The 20,550-nt window shown below is 42.3% G+C and overlaps 1 protein-coding gene across 1 annotated transcript in view; it reads right to left on the reverse strand.

Annotated features, from left to right (window-relative positions):
• Positions 1-20,550, reverse strand: part of AGBL1 (AGBL carboxypeptidase 1) — a 527,687-nt gene that overhangs the window by 103,228 nt on the left and 403,909 nt on the right. The window contains exons 20-21 of the mRNA XM_059180043.1: positions 10,526-10,657; positions 2,165-2,341 (exon numbers count right to left, since the gene is read on the reverse strand). Of these exons, the coding sequence (XP_059036026.1) occupies positions 2,165-2,341; positions 10,526-10,657 (309 nt within the window). The remainder of the gene's footprint in view (positions 1-2,164; positions 2,342-10,525; positions 10,658-20,550) is intronic.

Genomic DNA, 20,550 nt, shown 5'->3' on the forward strand with positions numbered 1-20,550 from the left:
TTATATACCTCAAACAAAATCACCAAAACACCCAACTCTGGGCTGCCTTCCTTCCCCTGGGGTGCCCCCCCATATGTAAAATTATTTACCATCCTCTTACTCACTGCCTGCAACTCTGCTCAGTGACTCAACAATGTTTGTAAGGATAGAGAAACAAAGGGAAAGAGAAAACCAATCCACTCGGAGAGGTGTTTCATATAGAGAACGGGACTGTTAAAGCAAAACCAGGTCTGGCACCATTAGCGCTTTTCTCTAGCCAATTTCCTACAAAGGAAAATTTGTAGGAAATTCTTTCCTACAAAGACTCGTGCAAAAGCCACGTGGATAATTTCCCAGGGCAAGCTGGGCTGATAGGTGAAAGCCATCCCACTGGGCATTCTTTGTCATTTCTGGCAGCCCCCCTGTGTTTGTTACATGGCAGAGTTTGGGCAAGGGTGGGTGTGGTAGGGTCCTGAACCCAAGAGTCATTTAGTTTACAAACAACAACTCCAGAGGACTTTGAGTTTCTAGTTGACTTATGGTGAATGGCATTGATGCTTATCTGACCAGAAGCTCTTAGTCTGAATGGGGGCTTGGAGAAACAAAGTCAATGAAAGTCACCAATCCAATAGATCTGTTAATGATGCATGTATTTGTCCTTTAAACAAGTGACTGGCCCTTATCCATTGAGAGGCACACAGCTAGAGGGAAACTAATCTATATCCATAATGCCTTTGAGTCACAATACCCCAAGCTTATTTTTCCCAATCCTACAGGTTTTGAATGCCAAGATACTGAATTTATTAGTGATGATATAACCTCCAAGTTGCATTCCTATCTGAATTTTCTTTTGGCCTTTACAAAACTCTTGTGCAGTGGGGAGGAAAGGAATCCTTAAGATTATCAATATCTGATACGTGACACACAGGTTCATAGCGATATGTGGCTTGTGGCATTGCCGATAAATGGAAAAGTGAGGTCTGTTGGTGCCTGACCCCTATGCCGCTCCGATGCTCTCTTCTTATTCTGCATCAACATTCATGTGGGTAAAGTAGACTAATTCAACCTAATAATTTATTAATTCAATAACACAACATTATTTTTAGCAACTGCTTAAACAAACCAGTTATTTAACAGAATTAATAGGTCAAAGCTGATGGTTCAGTAGCCTTGTGTATCAGAAAAAAAAAAAAAAAAAAAAAAAAAAAAAAAAAAAAAAAAAAAAAAAAAAAACCTTGGCCAGGTGGGAAGTTAGGTAATATTCCTCACCTGTCACTCCCTATACTCCCTTTGATAGCTAACAAGATTTTCACAAGCACAGGACCATGTAGATGCCAAGTGCTTTCTGGTTGTTCTAAGAGAATATCAAAGCCAACACAACGAGCCTTAATGCTCATAAGGTCCAGGTATCCTTGGGGTTGAATGGAAGGCTGTCAGCTCGCCTAACAAATTTAAAAGAATCTATTACCATGGCACTGTCACAGTGTCCCTTATTTATGCTCCTCTAGTGGGGGAGTGGGAAGAACAGCTAGAACAGCCCGCTACAGCAGCTCTCCAGCTGCTCATGCAGTTAATATAGCTGTAGAAAGAATATGATTTATAGGAGCCTTTCCCTTGACACCAGAGCCTGAGTCCCAGATCCACTCATGTTGGGGAGACGCATGTCAGGTAGTCACTTCTGTGCACTCTGATGACAGCAGGGTAATAGCGAGCTGCTGATTTAGATAAGCACGGAGGCTAGAGGCATAAAATATCTGAACGGAAAGCTCACTCTCTATGCACCAAATCACGGCCACCAAACCACGGTGATGCAAGGGGAGCTTGGTTGACTGGTGCAGGGGGTAACAAGGGAGCCCCGTGCATCAAATAGGGCCAGGCAGAGTTTCCAGGAAAGCTGGGGATATGTGTCTGAGGGAGGCTCCCTGCCCCTTGCTGGCAAGGGTAGATGATTGAGAAAGCAAATCAGCAGGCACGTACAAACTGCTGGCAGGATCAACACAGACAGGGCTGCCAGGGAAGGCAATCGTTGAGCTAGTTCTGCAAGATCAGGTCGCTGGGCCAGACTACCTGGAGACTTCTTCCACTCCCAGGAGAGAAGAAAGAAATGAGTGGTCTTTGACAGCCTCTCCCCATCCTTATGGTATACTGCTGCCGGAAAGCGTTTGGATGCCAGAGCCTCACATACCTGATAGGGTCCCTGGTTGCAACCACAGTAGCTGCTCTCCATGGTGTAGCTTTTGGACACCCCCATCTCTCTCCACACCACCACCCGGGCCGTGGAGGCTCGGGATTTCTCCACAAGGAAGCTGCAGCTACTCATCGTGAATGCTGGGGCGAGCTTATCAAGGATTTTGGGAAGAGTCTACGATTAAAAAAATAAAGCCGTGATGAGTTGGGGAAGAGCATCATAAAAAGTAACATCTCAACATTTATTATGCATCTCAGTCTATCAATCACTTAATATATACAGCTGCAACTGTTACATCATCCTGAAGAAAGAAATGCCAAGGGTTTATCGCTTTTTGCTCTTAAATGAGGAAATTGAGACTTAGAAAAGCAAGAAAGAAATAGCTTGAGTCCAGCTACAAAGATGCTGGCATGGGAGCCAAATGCCAAGTGGGCCAACCCCAAAGACCACAGTCTTTCAGGTCCGGGTTTCGGCATCCCCGTGGACCGATGTCGCACGGACACTCAGGCTCATGCATCACTGCTCTGAGCTCCATGGAAAGCCACAGATGCCACAGGGACTGCGATTCAGAGTGACTCCACCCAATCTCAAGGTTTCCCAGCTCTAAGTCGGACTAGGGACTGTTCATTTACCCCAGGTGTACAAGTCACTAATAACCACTGGGGGTTGCATATAAAGTTTCCTGAAAGGGTATGACTGCCAAAATGAGCTTTCTAGTCCCACCTTGTTTGTTTGTTAAAGATTTTATTCATGACACAGAGAGAGAGCACAAGTAGGCAGAGCGGCAGGCAGAGAGAGAGGGAGAAGCAGGATCCCCACTGAGCAGGGAGACCCATGAGGCTCGATCCCAGGGCCCTGGGATCATCACACCAGCCACAGGAGGATGCTTACCTAAGCCACCCAGGTGCCCCTCCCATCTCATCTTGTGAGCCATAAATCTGAGGCTGGGCCAGTTACAAAAGTCTAAAAAATATGCCTTTTCTGGGGGCGTCTGGACAGCTCAGTTAAGCATCTGCCTTCGGCCCAGATCATGGTCCCACCGTCCTGGGATCGAGTCCCACATCGGGCTTCCCGCTCCACGGGAAGCCTGCTTCTCCCTCTCCTGCCTCCCCTGCTTGTATTCCTTCTCTCACTGTGTCTCTCTCTCTGTCAAATAAATAAATAAAATCATTAAAAATGTATGCCCTCTCTGGGTTCTAATGCATGCCCTCTCTGGGTTCATATATATATACATATATATGTATATATATATGATTTTATTTATTTATTTGAGAAAGAGAGGGCACACACAACAGAAAGCAGGGAGAGGCAGAGGGGGAGGAATTATCAGTCTGCTGATAATTTTCAGCAGACTCTGTGCTGAGCACAGAGCCCATAACATGGGGCCGGATCACGACCTGAGCCAAAACCGAGAGTTGGATGCTTAGCCAACTGAGCCACCCAGGCACCCCTCTTCTCTGCGTTCTTCCAGCCCACCATTTCCTAAAGTCAAAAGTTTTATGTGAGACCACTTAATTTATTTTAGAAAGCATCTGTAGATCCTTGCCACTCTCTGATTGACAGAGAGAGGGGGCTCCTAGTCACCAGATCTCCCCCATCCAAGGACAGTGACTCAAGATATGATAGCACATCAGGTCCCTGGGTTAGTGGAAATGCTGGACCTAGATAGTCCCAAATTTCTGCAATATTAGCAAGAAGGTTTCTCTACTTCACTGTTCACAGAATATCCACACACTAGCACATAATATAAAATTATGTACATTTGATAACAGTGAAACTTCAGGTTTTTGCACAAATTGTGGGGAGAAGGCAGAGCAGCAGGATGAGAATATGAATTAAGAAATGGTTTTTAAAGAAATGCAATTTTGTGGGATGCCTGGGTGGTCTCTACCTGCCACTCCCTCTGCTTGTGCTTTCTCTTTTTTCCTCTCTCTCTCACAAATAAATTTTTTGAATCTTAAACAAAAAAAAGAAATGCAATTTTGTGAATTTCTAGGACATTGAACAGATCTCTTAATATCCCTGGGTTCTTACTGTCCCCATGTTTGATATAACTTAATTACATTAATATAACAATACAATTGTTAATTATATTATAAATCACCTATGATATATGTGTAATGTAACACAGTTATTCATATAATTTAGTATGATCTTTATGTTCCCACACAGCTTGCAGACCTGCAGCATCATCTGAGCAAGGAAACTGAGCTGCTAATGTCCTCACTTGAGTTTCCACAATTGCCCCCATAACTGGTTTCATCTCTCCACCCTTGTCCCCCTCTCCCTGTGATTCCTTCACCCCGCTTTTCTCCTTCAAAGTGTTCACCACAATTACAGTAAAATTAATGTTCATGTAATTAGCTGTTTATTTTCTATCTTCTCTGCAGTCCAGGAGTTCAATAGGGCAGGTCTGTCTCTCATTCAAAGGAAAATCTCTACACACAGATGTGCAGCCATTGAGGGCACTCCATAATTAGTTGCTGAAATAAATAGAATCTGCTCGCCCAGACCCTTAGGGGACTGCTTAGACATAAGTACACCATATACATATATATATGAAACACATATAGTGTATGTGTGTGTGTATCTATATCTATATATATCTCAACTAAAGTGATTTTAAAAACTTGAAAATAGTTTTAACTTATCAATGTTTTACCTTGCCGTAAAAATTCTAATTGGACATTATTTAAATGATCGCTCCTTTCTTTCTTAAGCAACCCTGATTTTCTTAATTCACATATCCCCTGTGCAAATGACCACATGTTCAATTTAATGGCGTGTCTCTCAGAAAGCTCTACCAGCTGTGATCCCCTCATTTACAAGGTGCAGTCAGAGTGCCCCTCCTATATACCCACAGCTGATTCCTTTCATTAAATAATGGATTCCAAAACTACTACAGCATTGATAGTAAACTCCTGATTCTATATCTCTTGATTTCACACAAACTGATCTATGGCAGAGCGAGAAAGGAAGATAATGACAGCTCTAACAGCTGGAGATGGTCTTGCTCTGTTTTGTAAATGAACGAGGTGCAGATGAACTCTGTGTATGAACTGACCCACGAGGCCTTGTTTCAGTGCTCCCAGGGATCTTCATCTTGGGTGGGAAAAGACTCGGGACTCTCAACTCTTTCCCTCCTGCTTGCTCTGTGCCCTTAAACTTAACCTGGGTTTCCAAAGCTTGAGTATTATAATAGATACCTTTTCATTGGACACTCACTATGTATTTTACATGCATTAGCTCTTTTAATCATCACAAGTCTTCAGAGTAAGTTCTGTTATTATCTCATAATATAGAGACCCGTCAAGTCTCTTTTCAAGGGTCACAGAGATAGTAAGGGCAAATCCAGAATGTCAACCCAGATGTTCTGACATAGATCACATGAGCTAAGTCTAACCACTGCCAAGAACTACTTCTTCAGTAAGTATTATAATCCCATAGACTATAAAGAGATACAAGGAATGAATGACAGAATGGACACACAGGGCGTGGCCCAGGAAGTGGCCTTCAGTGTGGTCTCAACACAGACCCAGCAGGGACCAAGAGACTAGACATGAAGCAGCGCTGAGAGTCATCTGCATCCCCATAGACACTGAATCCCATCTTTCCAGGAGCATCTGGGTCAAGAGCAGCCTCTGCTGATGGGGGAGGGGAGGATCCTGATTCATTAATTCCAGTTTTGAGGCATACGGCAGAAGCCCGAGTTGCATTTCAATTCATCTGCTCTCTGTGGACTCTTCCAAGCCCTGTCTGGCCTCCCAAATTCACAGAAAATACAACTCTCAAAGATGTGCTGACTACGAACTCCCCAGACAGCTCCCAGCTCAGGACTCATTTCGAGGGAGAGGCCATCTCTGGGGCTCCAGTTCCCTGTGGTCGACCCTACAGAACTCAAATGTCTTCTCTCTCCTCTGAATTAAGCATGGGGCAAGGACCTGGCTGGGATTAGGGGTCAAAAGTATAAAATCTGGGGTTCACACTCCACGGTTTGAGTTGGAGCAGTCGTTTAACTCTGCTAACCCTCATTTTTGTCATCATTGAAGGGGGAGGGGTAGGACTAGACCCGACCTTGAGCGAGGGGGCAAAGCCATGGGCACCTTCAGTAAACGTGCAGTGTTTATTGTGCTCTTAAGAGGGGACTTTGCTGATGGGTGAAGGTTTAGAAGAGAGGGGAGTCGCTCTGCTCAAAATGTCAAACTTCCAAGATGGAAAAAACAGCTCTGAAAACCTCTCTTTGCTTTGTAGATTTCCCTTCTCCTCACTGAGATAATCTCCTGTTTACTAAGTACCCAAGGAGGATTCCTTCCCATTTTGACCTCCTCTTTCATCCTGAACTACAGAGCAGCAGACTCTCAGTTTAGCTTCCGTCTCACTGAGCACATGCTCTAGAAGACCTCTGAGGTCAGCACCGGAGGCGAGCCCTGGCGTTGAGTCACCAGGGTCCCCATCCCAGCTCTTGCTACCTCTGGGACCGTTAGACATTTCAGCTCATCTCTGCACCTCCCCTCCTTCACGTGGGAAATGGGGTGCTGTTCAAAGTCCCTATTCACTCCATAAACACTGCTAAGCATACTCTATTCGAGAATAGACAGTCATTGAGAAGATTAAAAGACTGAGTGTACGTGGGATACCCCGGTGGTCTCCTTGCAGATGTTCCCAACTGGAAGCTTAGGAGAAAGATCAACGCCAGGAAAGGTCACGAACAAGAGATGCTTCCCAGGCAGAGGTGCTGAACAACTCATCTCAATCTATCTCCCTAATCCACTGTGATCCGCAACTAGCGGTTAAAATTCTTTAAGGCTCAAGTTTTAATTATCACAAAATTCACATCACTCCATTTCTTCAGATTTCTCTTAAAATAAAACTTAGTTAAAAATCATTCAAATATATATATATATATTGTTTGTTTGTTTTGTTTTCAGGGAACGTCCTAACACCGCTCCTATCTGTCCCTCAGACATTTGTCCATTGGGATCATTTACTCAACTCCGCACCAATAGAGAGTTAATCAGTCTTCTCTGTGTTACCTCCTAATATTTCCATTCTTGAACTTATTTTTTCTGTCCTTTTAAGTTTCTGATATTCTACCTCTTTCCCCAAATGCTATTTCTTAGAAATCCATGCTCTGCTCAGCTTCATTACATAAATACCTAGCATAGTGCCGGGCACATGGTACATAATCAATGAATGTTTACTTTTAAAAATACGTGTACCAGCTTTATTGAGGCATGTGAACAACGCGATGATTTTTAGGAAATGTATAGAGTTTTGCAGCCATTATCAATAATCCATACACTTTTGTCACCATAAAGACAAGTCTTTTATGTTCATTCCAGTCAATCCTGCCCAAGGCAACCTCTGATCTATTTCTTTACTCTGTAATTTTTTACTTTTTTGGAAATGTCACATAAATCGAACCCTACATTTTTTTATTTGCCTCTGATTTATTTTTAAGTTTATGTTTTTGTATATACTGGTAGTTTATCTCTCTTTATTGGAGGAGAGGCAGAGGGAAAGGGAGAGGCAGACTCCCACTGAGCCAGGAGCCTGACGTGGGACTCGATCCCAGGACCTGGGATCATGACCTGAGAGGAAGGCAGACACTTAACTATCTGAGCCACCAAGGTGCCCTAGATCTTTCCACCTTTCTAATAGAAGCATTCAAAGCTACAACTTTTCTCTAAGCACTATTTTAACTATACACCATACATTTTGATATATTTTTACTTTTATTCATTTTAGGACATTTTCTAATTTCCTTCTGATTTCTTCTTCGACCCAGCAGTTATTTTTGAGTATGCTGTTTAATTTCCAAATATTGAGACATCTCCCAGATTCTTACAAAAGTTGATCCAAAGTTTAATTCTGTCATGGCAAATGAACATACTTGTATGGTCTAGTGTAAGGTCTACCTAGGATAATTCTGATGTGGACTCAAAAACAATGTATATTCTTCTGCTTTAAGAATTATTACATATATATCAATCAGGTCATGTCTTCTCTAGTTACTAATTTTCTGTTTGGTTGTTCTATTGCTTACTGAGAGGAATATTAAAATAACCAACTACCATTACTGAATTTTTAAATTTCTTCCTTCAATTCTGCCAATTTTTGTTTGTATATTTTGGAGTATACACATTCACTTACATTCATTATACCTTTCTGATTAATTATTCTATTCACTATTACACTGGATGCTCTCCTACGTCTCAAAGGCTGTTGACTTTTTTTTTCAACATCTGTTTCTCTATTACTTAAGATTAGTCATTTTGGATTGACCTTCAAGTTTAATGACTGATTCTCCTGCCATTGCAGATCTGCTCATGATCCTATCTAGGGAAACGTTCACTTTGGCTGTGGGACTTTTTGGAGCAAGAATTAACTTCCTTGCTTTCTTCCTCCGTCCCTCTCTCCCTCTGTCTCTCCTTCCTGTCTTCCTCCGTCTTTCCATCCCTCCCTCCTTTACTTCCTTCACTGGTTTCCTTCCTTCCTTCCTTCTTCTCTTTCAGATTCTAATTCTGTATCAAAATCCCCCCGACTGTAGTTGGGGCTTGGAGTAAAGAGGACATTGAAGATTACTTGTTGGTTCTGCTCTTAATCGCCTTGAGGGACCCTCTACTGACAACCAGGAGTCCCGCATCTGGAGGACATGAAGGAGAGAGTGAAGAAAGACTGAGGCAGGAGGGGAGGTATTTCTAGGTGAAATAGCAGTTCAGTGGATCTCTCTCTCTTTTATACTCATTAACCCAGGGAATGAAGCTATTGTATACCCAGTAAATTCATATATCCAGAATAATAAAGAATTTGGAAGAGGTAGGTACCATGATAATTGTAATATTGGGATTTATAGTGGGAAATATGTATTTGTCCTTCATCCCTAGTCCCTGACATGGGGCTCCTACAACCCTTATAAATTCCTAAGTGATAAGAACATTAGGAGCATCTTTTGTTCTAATGAGGCGATTCTGGGAGGGCTCCTGGATCAGGCTATCCCCACTGGGGATGGGAGTGGGAAGAGGAGCTGGAGACAAGTTAATAACTGACCACAGCTACATGAAGAAGCCTCCATAAAATCCCAATAAAAGGGGTTTGGAAAGCTTCTAAGTTGGTGAGCACATTCACATACCCAGAGGATGATACCCACCCCTGACCCCACAGGACAGAAGCTCTTGTACTGGGACATTGCCAGTCCCTGCCCTGTATGTTTCTTATCTGGCTGCTCACCTGCATCCTTTATCATACCCTTTAATAAACAGGAAACAGTCAGGAAGTGCTTCCCTGAGCTCTGTGAGCCACTCCAGCAAATCACTGAATCCACGGCAGGAGGGGAGGTCATGGAACCCCCCAACTGAGAGCTAAGTCAGACAGAAGTCATGGGGAACCTGGAACCTGACTACTGGTGACATGCATCTGAAGGAGGAGGCAGTCCTGTGGGACTGAATCCTTAAGCTGTGGGATCTGCTGCTGTTTCTAGGTGGATAGCGTCAGGATTGAGTTCCATTGCAGGACACCCAGCTGGTGTCTCAGAAGTCCCTGGTGGGGTAAAACCCCCACAGATCTGGCGGCAAGTGTCGGAAGTTCTGTGTGAAAGTAAAGGAGAAAGACGCAGGAGAACTGGAGGGTTTTCCAACTCAGTAATTTTTCTTCATTTTCTATATACATTTGAAATAAAGGCCAGCTTTTATTTTGTATTTGGACAATGTTGCCTCATCAACGTCTCTTCCCTGTATCCTAACAGTAAGAAGTCCCTCCTTCTTCACCCCTCCTTATCTTCCCCATTGGTTCAGTGGGGGAATCCCTGAGCTCTAGCCACTGGGACCCAGAAAATATAGAATTAGCTTCAGTGGATCACTGCTCTGCTTTTCAGAGCGTGCTCACACAGAGGGGTGCAGAGGGTCTGATTTTCTTTCAACCCTTCATAGTTATTTAAGATCCTTTCATATACAGTATCATTTTGTTGCTCTCATAAACATGAAACAGAAGCAGTATTTGTACTCTCCTCATTTCACAGGGGACGAACGGTGGTTCAGCGAGGTGGCGTTAGTAATGACTCCTAGGTGCACAGTTAATAATTGTAAAGCCAGGCATTAAATGGAGGCTTCCTTTCTCCAATTTTTATGCCCTTTGCACTACATCATATCATCTAGAAAACAAAACACAGCAACCAGGTAGGAAAGCTATTATTCATCAAAAATAGAGAGAGGTTGCACACGCCTCCAACCTGTTTGTATTATAATCCTACAGTAGAAATAATGAAAATGCTTATTTAGGGGGGAAAATGGGTGGGGCATGTGTCTCAAAGGCAAGAATATGGACATAAAGTGTCTTTTGTCATTGTGCCCAGAGGCTTACCCTGTAGCCGATGTCTTCCAAAAGATTCGATGTGCCCACACTGGACTCTGCTTGCCACAAGGTCTCCTTGATGCTACAGCCATAAAGGAATACATTCTTCTTTTGAGAGTGGCCATGGAAATCACAGAAGACCTACAATGGCCAAGCAAAGGAGAAAAAAAACAAAACCCAGGTCAGGTCTATTGTCGTCGTCGTCGTCTTCTTCTTCTTTTTTAAGATTTTATTTATTTATTTGAGAGAGAGAGAGAGAAAGAAAGGAAGAGAGAAAGAACATAGGCAGGGAGGAGGGGAAGAGGGCAAGGTAAAAACAGGCTCCCCACTGAGCAGGGAGCTGGATGCGGGATTTAATCCCAGGATCATGACCTGAGCCAAAGGCAGAAAGTTAGCCAAGGAGCCACCCAGGCACCCCAAGTCTATTGGTTTCTTACAAGTCTGAAGTGTCAACTTTCTCAGACAAATACTGCTTACTTAGCAGAACCTGTTGCATGAGGATCACTGGTGATCTTGGTAAGAGTTGGTTGTATTGGTACAGCCAGGCACTAGACCTGTGAATGAATCCATCTGGCTCGGACCCAAAGAACCACCCAGCTTACCTGGATGATTCTAACATAGTCTCACTGGAAATAATGTGTAGTTTCTGCTTAAGCCACTGAGTTTGGGGGTTGTTTGATATCCAGCAAAAACCAACTGCGCAATAAGCTGTGTTCTTAATCTAAGTATTTACTTCCCTTCCTTCCTCATGTAAAATACACTCATCTCCTCCCCCAAGGAAGCCTCCCTGAACACCCATCCTGTCACAGGATCAGACCCTCAGTCCAAACTCCCATGATGGTTTCCAGACCCCATATGTGCCTCCTGATCCATGAACTAAAAAGGCCAGTCACCTGCCTTCCAACCACCTACACACAATGGTGGAATGACGAAACATTATCCCCAATAAACACTCATGTTTCAAAGAGGAGGAGTAGGATGGACACAGAAGTCACTTGTCCATAACGATTCTGAAATAATAGTGGGCAGACACTGAGAGGTTCCTATATATGGAGTATAATTTAATTAAATATTATAATATTATGTTTCCTCCCTGAAATCAGAAAAAGACCTGATGCTACCAATGGCATTTGGTGATGCAATTGAGAAAAGAGGAAAAAGAAATGCAAGAGAAAAAATAAAAGGAATAAGATTTGAAAGGCATAAATAGCAATGTCTTTATTCTCTTAAAGACTGTAAAACATAGAATATAAAAAATCTGTATGTACATACGAAATCACAGGTTAGAATGTCAATATCTAAAAGTCAAGTCCACTTATATATCCTATCAATGTACAAATAAAAGCCTAAATTTCAAAATGGGATTTAAAATAGCTGGAAAGTGGGATGGCTGGGTGGCTCAGTCAGTTAAGCATCTGCCTTTGGCTCAGGTCATGATCCTGGGGTCCTAGGATGGAGTCCCATGTCAGGCTCCCTGCCACATGGGGAGTCTCCATCTCTCTGCCACTCCCCCTGCATGTGCACTCACTCTGTCTCTTCCGACAAATAAGTAAAATCTTTTTAAAAATAGCAGAAAGCATTAATCTCTTAATTTTAAAGATGTGTAAGACACATTATTGAGAAAAATGAAAATTTGCAATTCTTAGCAAATTTACCTACCTGGGTTCAATGCAATTTCAGTCAAAACCCACAGAGGGTGTTTTGCTATTTTTTTTACCTTCTGGAAACTTACAAGCTGATTTCAAACCAAACTGAAAATGCAAGGAACCAAGAAGACTGAGCCAGTCTTGACAAAGAATGAGAAAAATGGACAAATTACGTAGAGATATCCAAACTTGTTTTGAAGTTACAGTATTTCATACACAGTATTATTGATAAAACATAAATCAGTCAATGGAGGAAAATAGATATTCCAGAAAGGGACTCTTATATATAGTCACTTGGTTTATGACAAATTTGATACTCCTGATACATCGGGAGAAAGGTGGTCTTGGAAGACTCATGGTCCCATGTAAAAAAGGTAGAAAATAAAAATAAATGTGCATCCCTACTTCACACTATATTAAAAAAATAAATTCCACACAGAAGGTAAATCCTAATAGGAGAAATAAAGTAAAACAGCTACCTACTTAAGTTGTAGGCTACTCTGTATGACCCTGGAGTTGGGATACAGTTTTTGGAGGAAACAAACAAGAAATACATATAAATGAAAAATACTTAAAAATTAGATAGAGTCAGGGGTGTCAGGGTAGCTCCATTGGCTAAGCATCTGACTCTTGGTTTTGGCTCAGCCCATGATTTCAGGGTTTTGAGATCGAGTCCCATGTTGGTCTCCAAGTCCAGCATGGAGTCTACTTGAGAGTCTTTCTCTCCCTCTCCCCTCTGATATTCTCTCTCTCTCAAATAAATAAAGAAATATTTTAAAAACATTAGATATAATCCAAAGGCAGTTGCTTGACTGACTGAGCTAGCCAGGCATCCTGCTTTTCTACTATTTTAAATCCAGTTTTTGAATTTAGATTTTCATTTGTACATTGATAGGGTATACAGGTGGACGTGATATTTAGGTATTGACATTCTAACCTGTGATTTTGTATGTTACAAAGACATTACGAAGAATGTAAAAAGGCAAACCAAAGAGTGAAAAGACCCATTTATAATATATATATCCCACAAATAAATAAATATATATATATCAATGAGGAAAAGAAAGACAACCCACTTTTTAAAAAATGGGTAAAAATCTTACACTGAGGGCGCCTGGGTGGCTCAGTGGGTTAAGCCTCTGCCTTAGGCACAGGTCATGATCTCAGGGTTCTGGGATCGAGTCCCACATCGGGCTCTCTGCTCAGCGGGGAACCTGCTTCCTCCTCTCTCTCTCTCCGCCTGCCTCTCTACCTATTTGTGATCTCTGTCTGTCAAATAAATAAAATTAAAAAAAAAAAATCTTCCACTGACATTTCACAGAAGAAAATGTCCAAAGGGCTATTAAGAATGTGAAAAGGCAAACCAAAGAATGAAAAAGACCTATTTGTAATATATATATTTCTCACAAATATATATATATATATATATATATATATATATATACACCCCTCACAAATAATATATATATATGTATTTTTATATATATATAATATATATATATATATATATATATATCAACAAGCAAAAGAAAGACAAGAAAAGAAAGACAACCCATTTTTTTAAAATGGAAAATATCTTCCATCTACATTTCACAAAAGAGAATGTCCAAAGGGCTATTAATCATCAATATCAAGAAACTCTAATTTGCATACCACAATGAGATGCCACCATCTCTCAGGGCTTATAAGGATGTTAACATCATGAAGACAGACAACACCAAGAGGTGACCACAAGACAGAAGAAAACAAACCCTTGAATCCAATTTTTCGACAATAAATTGATGACACTCCTTTAGAAAATAATTAGGGATTGTCTTCTAAAGCTGAATATGCAGATATTCTAAAAACCTCCCCGCAGAAATGCATGCACTGAGCACCAGAAGATATCAAGAATGTACACAGCAGCACTATTTTTATTAGCTTAAAACTGTAACCAGCATAATAGATTAATTAATCGTGATAAAATCATTTGACAGAATATTGCTGAACACAGAGAGAAAAAATAAAAGCAAGCTAGACACAAAAGAGTACATCTAAGGATTTCTTTTTTTTTTTTTTTAAGTTGTATTTATTTATTTGAGAGGGGGTGGAGAGGGAGCAGGATCAGGGGGAGGGGAGGGGCTGAGCAGGGAGCCTGATGCAAGGCTTGGTCCCAGGCCCCTGGGATCATGATCAGGGATTTCTTTTATATGATGCTCAGAAATAGGCAAAACTAATATGGTGGTAGAAATTAGGGTTGTGTTTATTTTGGGAAACAGGGTATTATTGTCTGATGTGTCTGGATTGCTGGTCAAGTTCTTTTTCTTGATTTGGTGGGGGTTACATGGTGAATACATTTTGAGACAGTTTATCAAGCTGTGCAGTAGTAATCTGTGTTCTTAAAATTAACAGATGATCCCTATGCATAGTGTGTTTCAAAAGAGACAGAAATCCTAATTTTTTTTAAGATTTTTATTTATTTGACAGACACAGATCACAAGTAGGCAGAGAGACAGGCAGAGAGAGGAGGAAGCAGGCTCCCTGCTGAGCAGAGAGCCCGATGTGGGGCTCAATCCCAGGACTCTGGGATCGTGACCTGAGCCGAAGGCAGAGGCTTTAACCCACTGAGCCACCCAGGCGCCCCAGAAATCCTAATATTTTAAAGAGTTATTTCCTCACGTCGGTTCCTTAGTCTCTAGAAATCTAGCCGTTGCATATTAAGTTAAGGACACAGAGTAGGTACCTGAAGGTGTTTGTCAAATTTAAGATGCAGAATTGAGGGTACGTAATAGCAGAGCAAACAGGTAAGAGTGGAAATTGTTAAGTGGCAAAAAGAACAGGATTAGCAAAAATAGAAATACTTAAAGTGGAATAAATGCAATGTCCTACAATCAGATTCAAACAAGGGCCCAAGTGAAGGATTTACATTTCGCTGAGAAGTAGATTTTGAATGAGAGATCCAGAGGTTTTTGATGGCAATTCATTCAGAATAAATCAGAGGCCACAGATGTCAAAAATTAATCTAATCACAACTGCCTATGGAGAAGTAAAGAGGCCATATATTAAGAGAACAATCAGTCCAATGTACCTCCTACTGGCCAATTTATGTCTAATAGAGTGTTTCTCATGCCTGTATGGCATTTTAGAAAATGCCAGGACACCTCAAGAAGGAGGAACCAGAAAGCCAGGAGAAATGGGAATGTCTGTAAACAACTAAAGATATGGGAGATGTTTATCCCAGAAGTAAAAAGGCTCAAAGGGGTCTTGATAGGAGACCCACAGATTTCCGAATTCTCCCAGTGGGAACATGAATAAATGTACTTGCTGTCAGAAAGCAGGAGAAGGCAAAAGGAAAGATCATGTGCACCCAGATTCCAGCTCTATGTTAAATTCAACAGTTGTTGAGTATCTATTGCTGGCAAGGAATAACTCTCCATGGTTATAGCTGTCTTGATATGCTGTGTCCCGCTTTTAAAAACTTCCGTTCTCTGGAAATGTTTCAGCAGAAGCCAGACGAATGGTTATCAGTGAAGTTGTTGGTGAAGTTAGACTGGATGATGATTTTTTTGGTGTGTGATTAAAGCCCTGAAGTTCACTGCGTGAACAGGAATTTGTTAACAGCAGAAGGGCATCCCAGGATGCCCGGGGTGCACGAATAAAGCCATAAACACACACACACCTCAAAGAACACTAAAGGTCCAAGTGAGTTAATGGTCTGCCCAGCCACGGCCAAAGAGGAAGATCAGCTCTCTGATGGCAGCTTAGAACTGAGAAGCTGTGTTGCTCTGTTGATGGGCCATGGGAGTAGGGAAGCATCAGAGGTATCAGGACTGATTTTCTGGAAACAAGCTTGTTGAAGAACAAGCGGGGCTGATTTGCTCGGGAGCCAGAATGTGGGTTTTTGGACAGACCAAGTATGTATGAGATGAGGGTTTTGAGGACTAATGGATTCTAAATTGTTCTGTATGTTCACCTTCCTGTCCTTCTCTTTCTCCTGACTGTCAATAACAGACAGCTGCTGCTACTACATTGGGGGGATTGTTAAATTACATTTTAAATTTCCTGTTAGCAGAAAAGTATTTAAGTATTTTTTCTCTCCAACAAAACAAGAAAATAATTTTATCTTTCTTAATTGGGGTCTTTTAGTCTTGGTTTAGGTTGAAGTCTGATAAGAAAATAAATCTCCCCAGCGTCTAGAGATCACTGAGCTCTGGGTGCCAGAGCCAAAATGATCAGCAGATTTGGGAGGAGGGAGTCAGTTCAATGACAAGTCACATCCCACACAGGACACAAAGCAAAAGCAAAGAAACAGTGAATGAGCAGAGAAAGTTGTTCCCTAAAGAGTGGGGTAATCAAGCAAAGGCTCAGAGAAAAGCAGAACACAGAAAACATGGGGGTTGAAAGAAAAACATGAGAGATGGGAACAACAGTGCGGGCTCCTGGTGCTTTCCATTGCTCTAAGAATACAGGACTTCTTTCCTTCAAAACTCTCTATCTGCCTATTTGGGCTACTTTGAGCAAGATGCTGTTACTTCTAACCAACAGATCCCCTAGGCCAGTGTTTCTCCATCCTGTCTCTGCACTAAAGTCTCCTGAGATTATAAAAATACCGATGCCTGGAGCCCACCTCCAGAAAGTTTTAGTTAATTGGTCTGCAGTGACACCAGAACTGTGGGATTTTTTTAACTTTTCCAAGTGATTCTAACGCGCAGCTCGGGTTGAAAACCACTCTGGTCCCGTCAAGAGTTGAGAGCAGTGGATCTCACGTGTCAGGAGTGTTAGAATCGCCTGGAAGAGTTTCCAAAGTACAGTCTGTAAACCACTCCCCAGCAATAATGCGATTCAAGTAAGTCTGGGGTGGGCGCCGGGAGTTTGCATTTCTAGCAAGTCCTTGGTGATGCTGAGACCTTGGACCTAAGCCCATGTTTTGGAAGTCTCTAGGCTAATGGAACCAACAGAACCATTGGAGCTTTAATCCTCTGCTGTCACAAATTTGCCACCAACCTTTGCACCTCAGTGTCTCTATGTGAATTAAACACCCACCATTCTTATGAAAAGTGTGCAAAAAAAAAAAAAAAAAAAAAAAGAAGAAGAAGAAGGAGAAGAAGAAGCTGTGTCTTAGCAACAGATTTCTCAATAAAGCCAGAAGCTTTGCCTTCGTGGTGACAGGGCACCCCTTAAATGCTCAAGTCAACTGAAGAAAAGAGTTTTCTTTCCCCCTCGCCCCCAATCCTGACAGACTCTGGAAGCTGAGGTAAATGATGGAGTAGAGACCTAGTCACCTGTGGGACTGAGCCCTGCTTAGCCCTGGGACTTCTAGTGGCCTCTGGAGACTCAAAATAGAGGAGACGCTGACATTGTCCTGCTTTTGCTCAAATGACATCTCTAAAAATAAATGCTTGTTAATTATAAGAAAAATGTATGCCTCTATACTATAGGTGGTAGTTATAAGACAAATTATCAAGTTATTTCTGTTGAGGGAGCTTTTTCCTTCCAAAGGAAGACGTAGTACTTATTTTTCCTTTCAGTAGAATTCTGTGCCAGGTGGGTAGGAAGTGTGCCCAGTGGTGGCACTCGAACATTCATGGGCTAACCTATGGTCTTATCTTGCTTATTTATCAATTGACTCAGCAAATATTTACCGGATGCTTGCTTTGTGGCAGGAGAAATTAAAATGTTAATACAGCGTTATTCTTAATAGAACAATAGTTATTTTATTGAAGACTTATAACGCTTCAGATAATGAACTAAAAACTTAATACACATTATCTCATGATGAAGCAGGTGCTACCATTAACCCCATTTTGCAGCCAAGAAAACTGAATTCAGATCAAATAAGTAACTTATCTTTTCCAGGCACACCCAAGTCTGCGCTTAAGTATGTGAATAAATATCTGAGCCCCAGTATGTCCTAACCCAGAATCCATGCTTCAAAACACTTTTTATAAAGATTTTATTTATTTATTTGACAGAGAGATCACAAGTAGGCAGAGAGGCAGGCAGAGAGAGAGAAGGAAGCAGGCTCCCCACCAAGCAGAGAGCCCAATGTGGGGCTCAATTCCAGGACCTTGAGATCATGACCTGAGCCGAAGGCAGAGGTTTAACCCACTGAGCCACCCAGGCGTCACAATGCTTCAAAACACTTGTGAAATTTCTGTATTGCCTTTTCCAGGAACTTGTGTTCGGATGATCCCATGAGTAAAGAGGAAATCATATTGCCATGAGAGGAGGATGGAAGTAGAGGTAGAAACAGGGTCAATGGGAACCCAGATAAGGGGGTATGTGCACAAGTCCAGGTGTACCATTCACACTGTGCTCCATAATGATGGTGCCCATGAGGGTGTGCGATGTAGGGGTCCTAGGATTCTCGAGGCAGAGGGAAGGGTGTTCCTAATTTGAGTCTCACTGGGTGAGAGCCATCCAAGCCAAGGGAATGAGGAAGAAGGCATCATGGATCTGAGGAGTTTCACCCATTGAGAATAAGACTGCAGAGTGAAAGGAAAGGAGAATGGACCTCAGGGCTTAGGGCAGGCAGTGGGCAGATCAGTGATACCCCTGCACACCACTCTGGGATGTCTGGACATTTCTCCGAAGGTGATGAAGGAGCCATTAAAGTGTCTGCACGGGAGGAGCAGTATGGTCAGGTCACCAGGATAGGAGTTCGAAGAGTAGACTAGAGGGATGGACACCAGGCCCCAAGAGTTGACAAAGGCCTAGCTAATACAGCAGAAGTATGTGGCACTTAAGGAAGCTTAAGCATGGAGAGAAAGGAAGTTGAGTGAGAGGGGAAGGCAGTAAAATCTACAGGAGTTGGAGACAAAATGGATCTAGGGGCCAAGTGAGGAAGAGGTTAAGGATACTCCCTAGATTTCTGGCTTAAGTGAACAGGCAACATGATTGTGCTTTTCCCCAAGGCAAAGAATATAGGCAGGGATGAAGATCTGGAGGTTTCATTTCATTAAGTTGTGTTTTGCTTGAGCTGGAGTGGTTAGTTTTGAACTTGCTTGCCCTGGGCTAAACTGACTCCCCTGCGTCTCGCTTTCTCCATCAGCAAACTATATGGTGTTGATTGGATTACGATTTTGAAATCAGGCTCTTCTGCATCTCCCCGGTACCTTTGCCAATGAATTCTTGTCTGAGCTAAATTGCAAGGTTAATTTAATTCATGCAAACGTGAGTTCCATCATTTCTTGCTCAACAAAGAGATCGTTTGGGGCCACATTGCTATGCTCCTCACGCACCTTCCCCACCTTTTGCCTCCATTCCTTGGTCCCATTCTTGTTCCTCTGTAAGCTAATTGGGCCCTTTATGCAAGAGGTTAACCCCCATCTCAAATGCACCCCCCCCCACCCAGGCATTCTCCTGCTCCCCACAGCATACCTATCCCTGATTGTGTTTACTGCTCTGCCAGCTTTAAGTTGCTGTGTTTTCCATTCCTGACATCTGGGTCTTATTCCCGCTTCCCAGCAGTGAGACCTCTGCATTATTTATGCCACTGCCACAGGAAAATGAAGGTGAGGCTGAACTGTGAGAAGGCACATTCTGGGGTATGTGATGGAAACCCAGAACAGCAATGCTTCCAATTAAGCCAAGCAAGGCTCACAAAGGCCCTGGAGACTCCAACGTGTGCACAATACTTTGCAGGCGGCATTCAGCCCAAGCTCGAGTGGAATATCTCTATGAGGGAAATGATATTGGTGGCATAGCCAACTGTCTTCCAAGAGCCCCATCTGCAAGACCAAATTTTCCAGACCTTTTACAGACAGTCATGCTTTCTCCTTAGTGTTTCGTCTGAGTGACAGCAACATCCAGTCATGGCTGAGGCGAACCACAGGGGGCCTGGGCAGAATCTATTCCTAAGAGGAGATTTTACGCTCCATTCCCTTTCCTAAAGGGAAAGACCTTTACTAAAATTGGGCAACTATGGGCTAACGTTCCAACATGGCCTTAGAAAAAGCAGCCTTTGCTTACAGATCACTTGGGTCCCCTCCAATGGCGAGCATGGGGCGATTATTTCACATTAAACTCAGAAGAAGCTCCAATAACTAACCAGCAATGAGACTGCCCAGAGTGGGACCCTTTATTACACGTTATAAAATGCTGGAGGACGTTTTCTGACATCCCATTGCTATGTATTACATTGTCCTTCTTTCCAAGATAATTTAATTACATGAAAATTAACATGAAACGTACAATCTAATACGTGGCTCTGTCTCGGACATAACAGTCTCCGGTAACTAACGTTAAGTTTAATATCTGCTATTTACTAGACTGCCTGATAGGTATCAGTCACACTGGTAAGATTTTACACACATCTACACTCAGTATCGACATCCTGTAAGGACGGTATCATCCAAATTTTCAGATGAGGTTCCCACTTCTCCTAAAGTTAAAGGAGGTTAACCGCCT

Source organism: Mustela lutreola, chromosome 7, assembly GCF_030435805.1.
Source record: "Mustela lutreola isolate mMusLut2 chromosome 7, mMusLut2.pri, whole genome shotgun sequence".
Taxonomy (NCBI): domain Eukaryota; kingdom Metazoa; phylum Chordata; class Mammalia; order Carnivora; family Mustelidae; genus Mustela; species Mustela lutreola.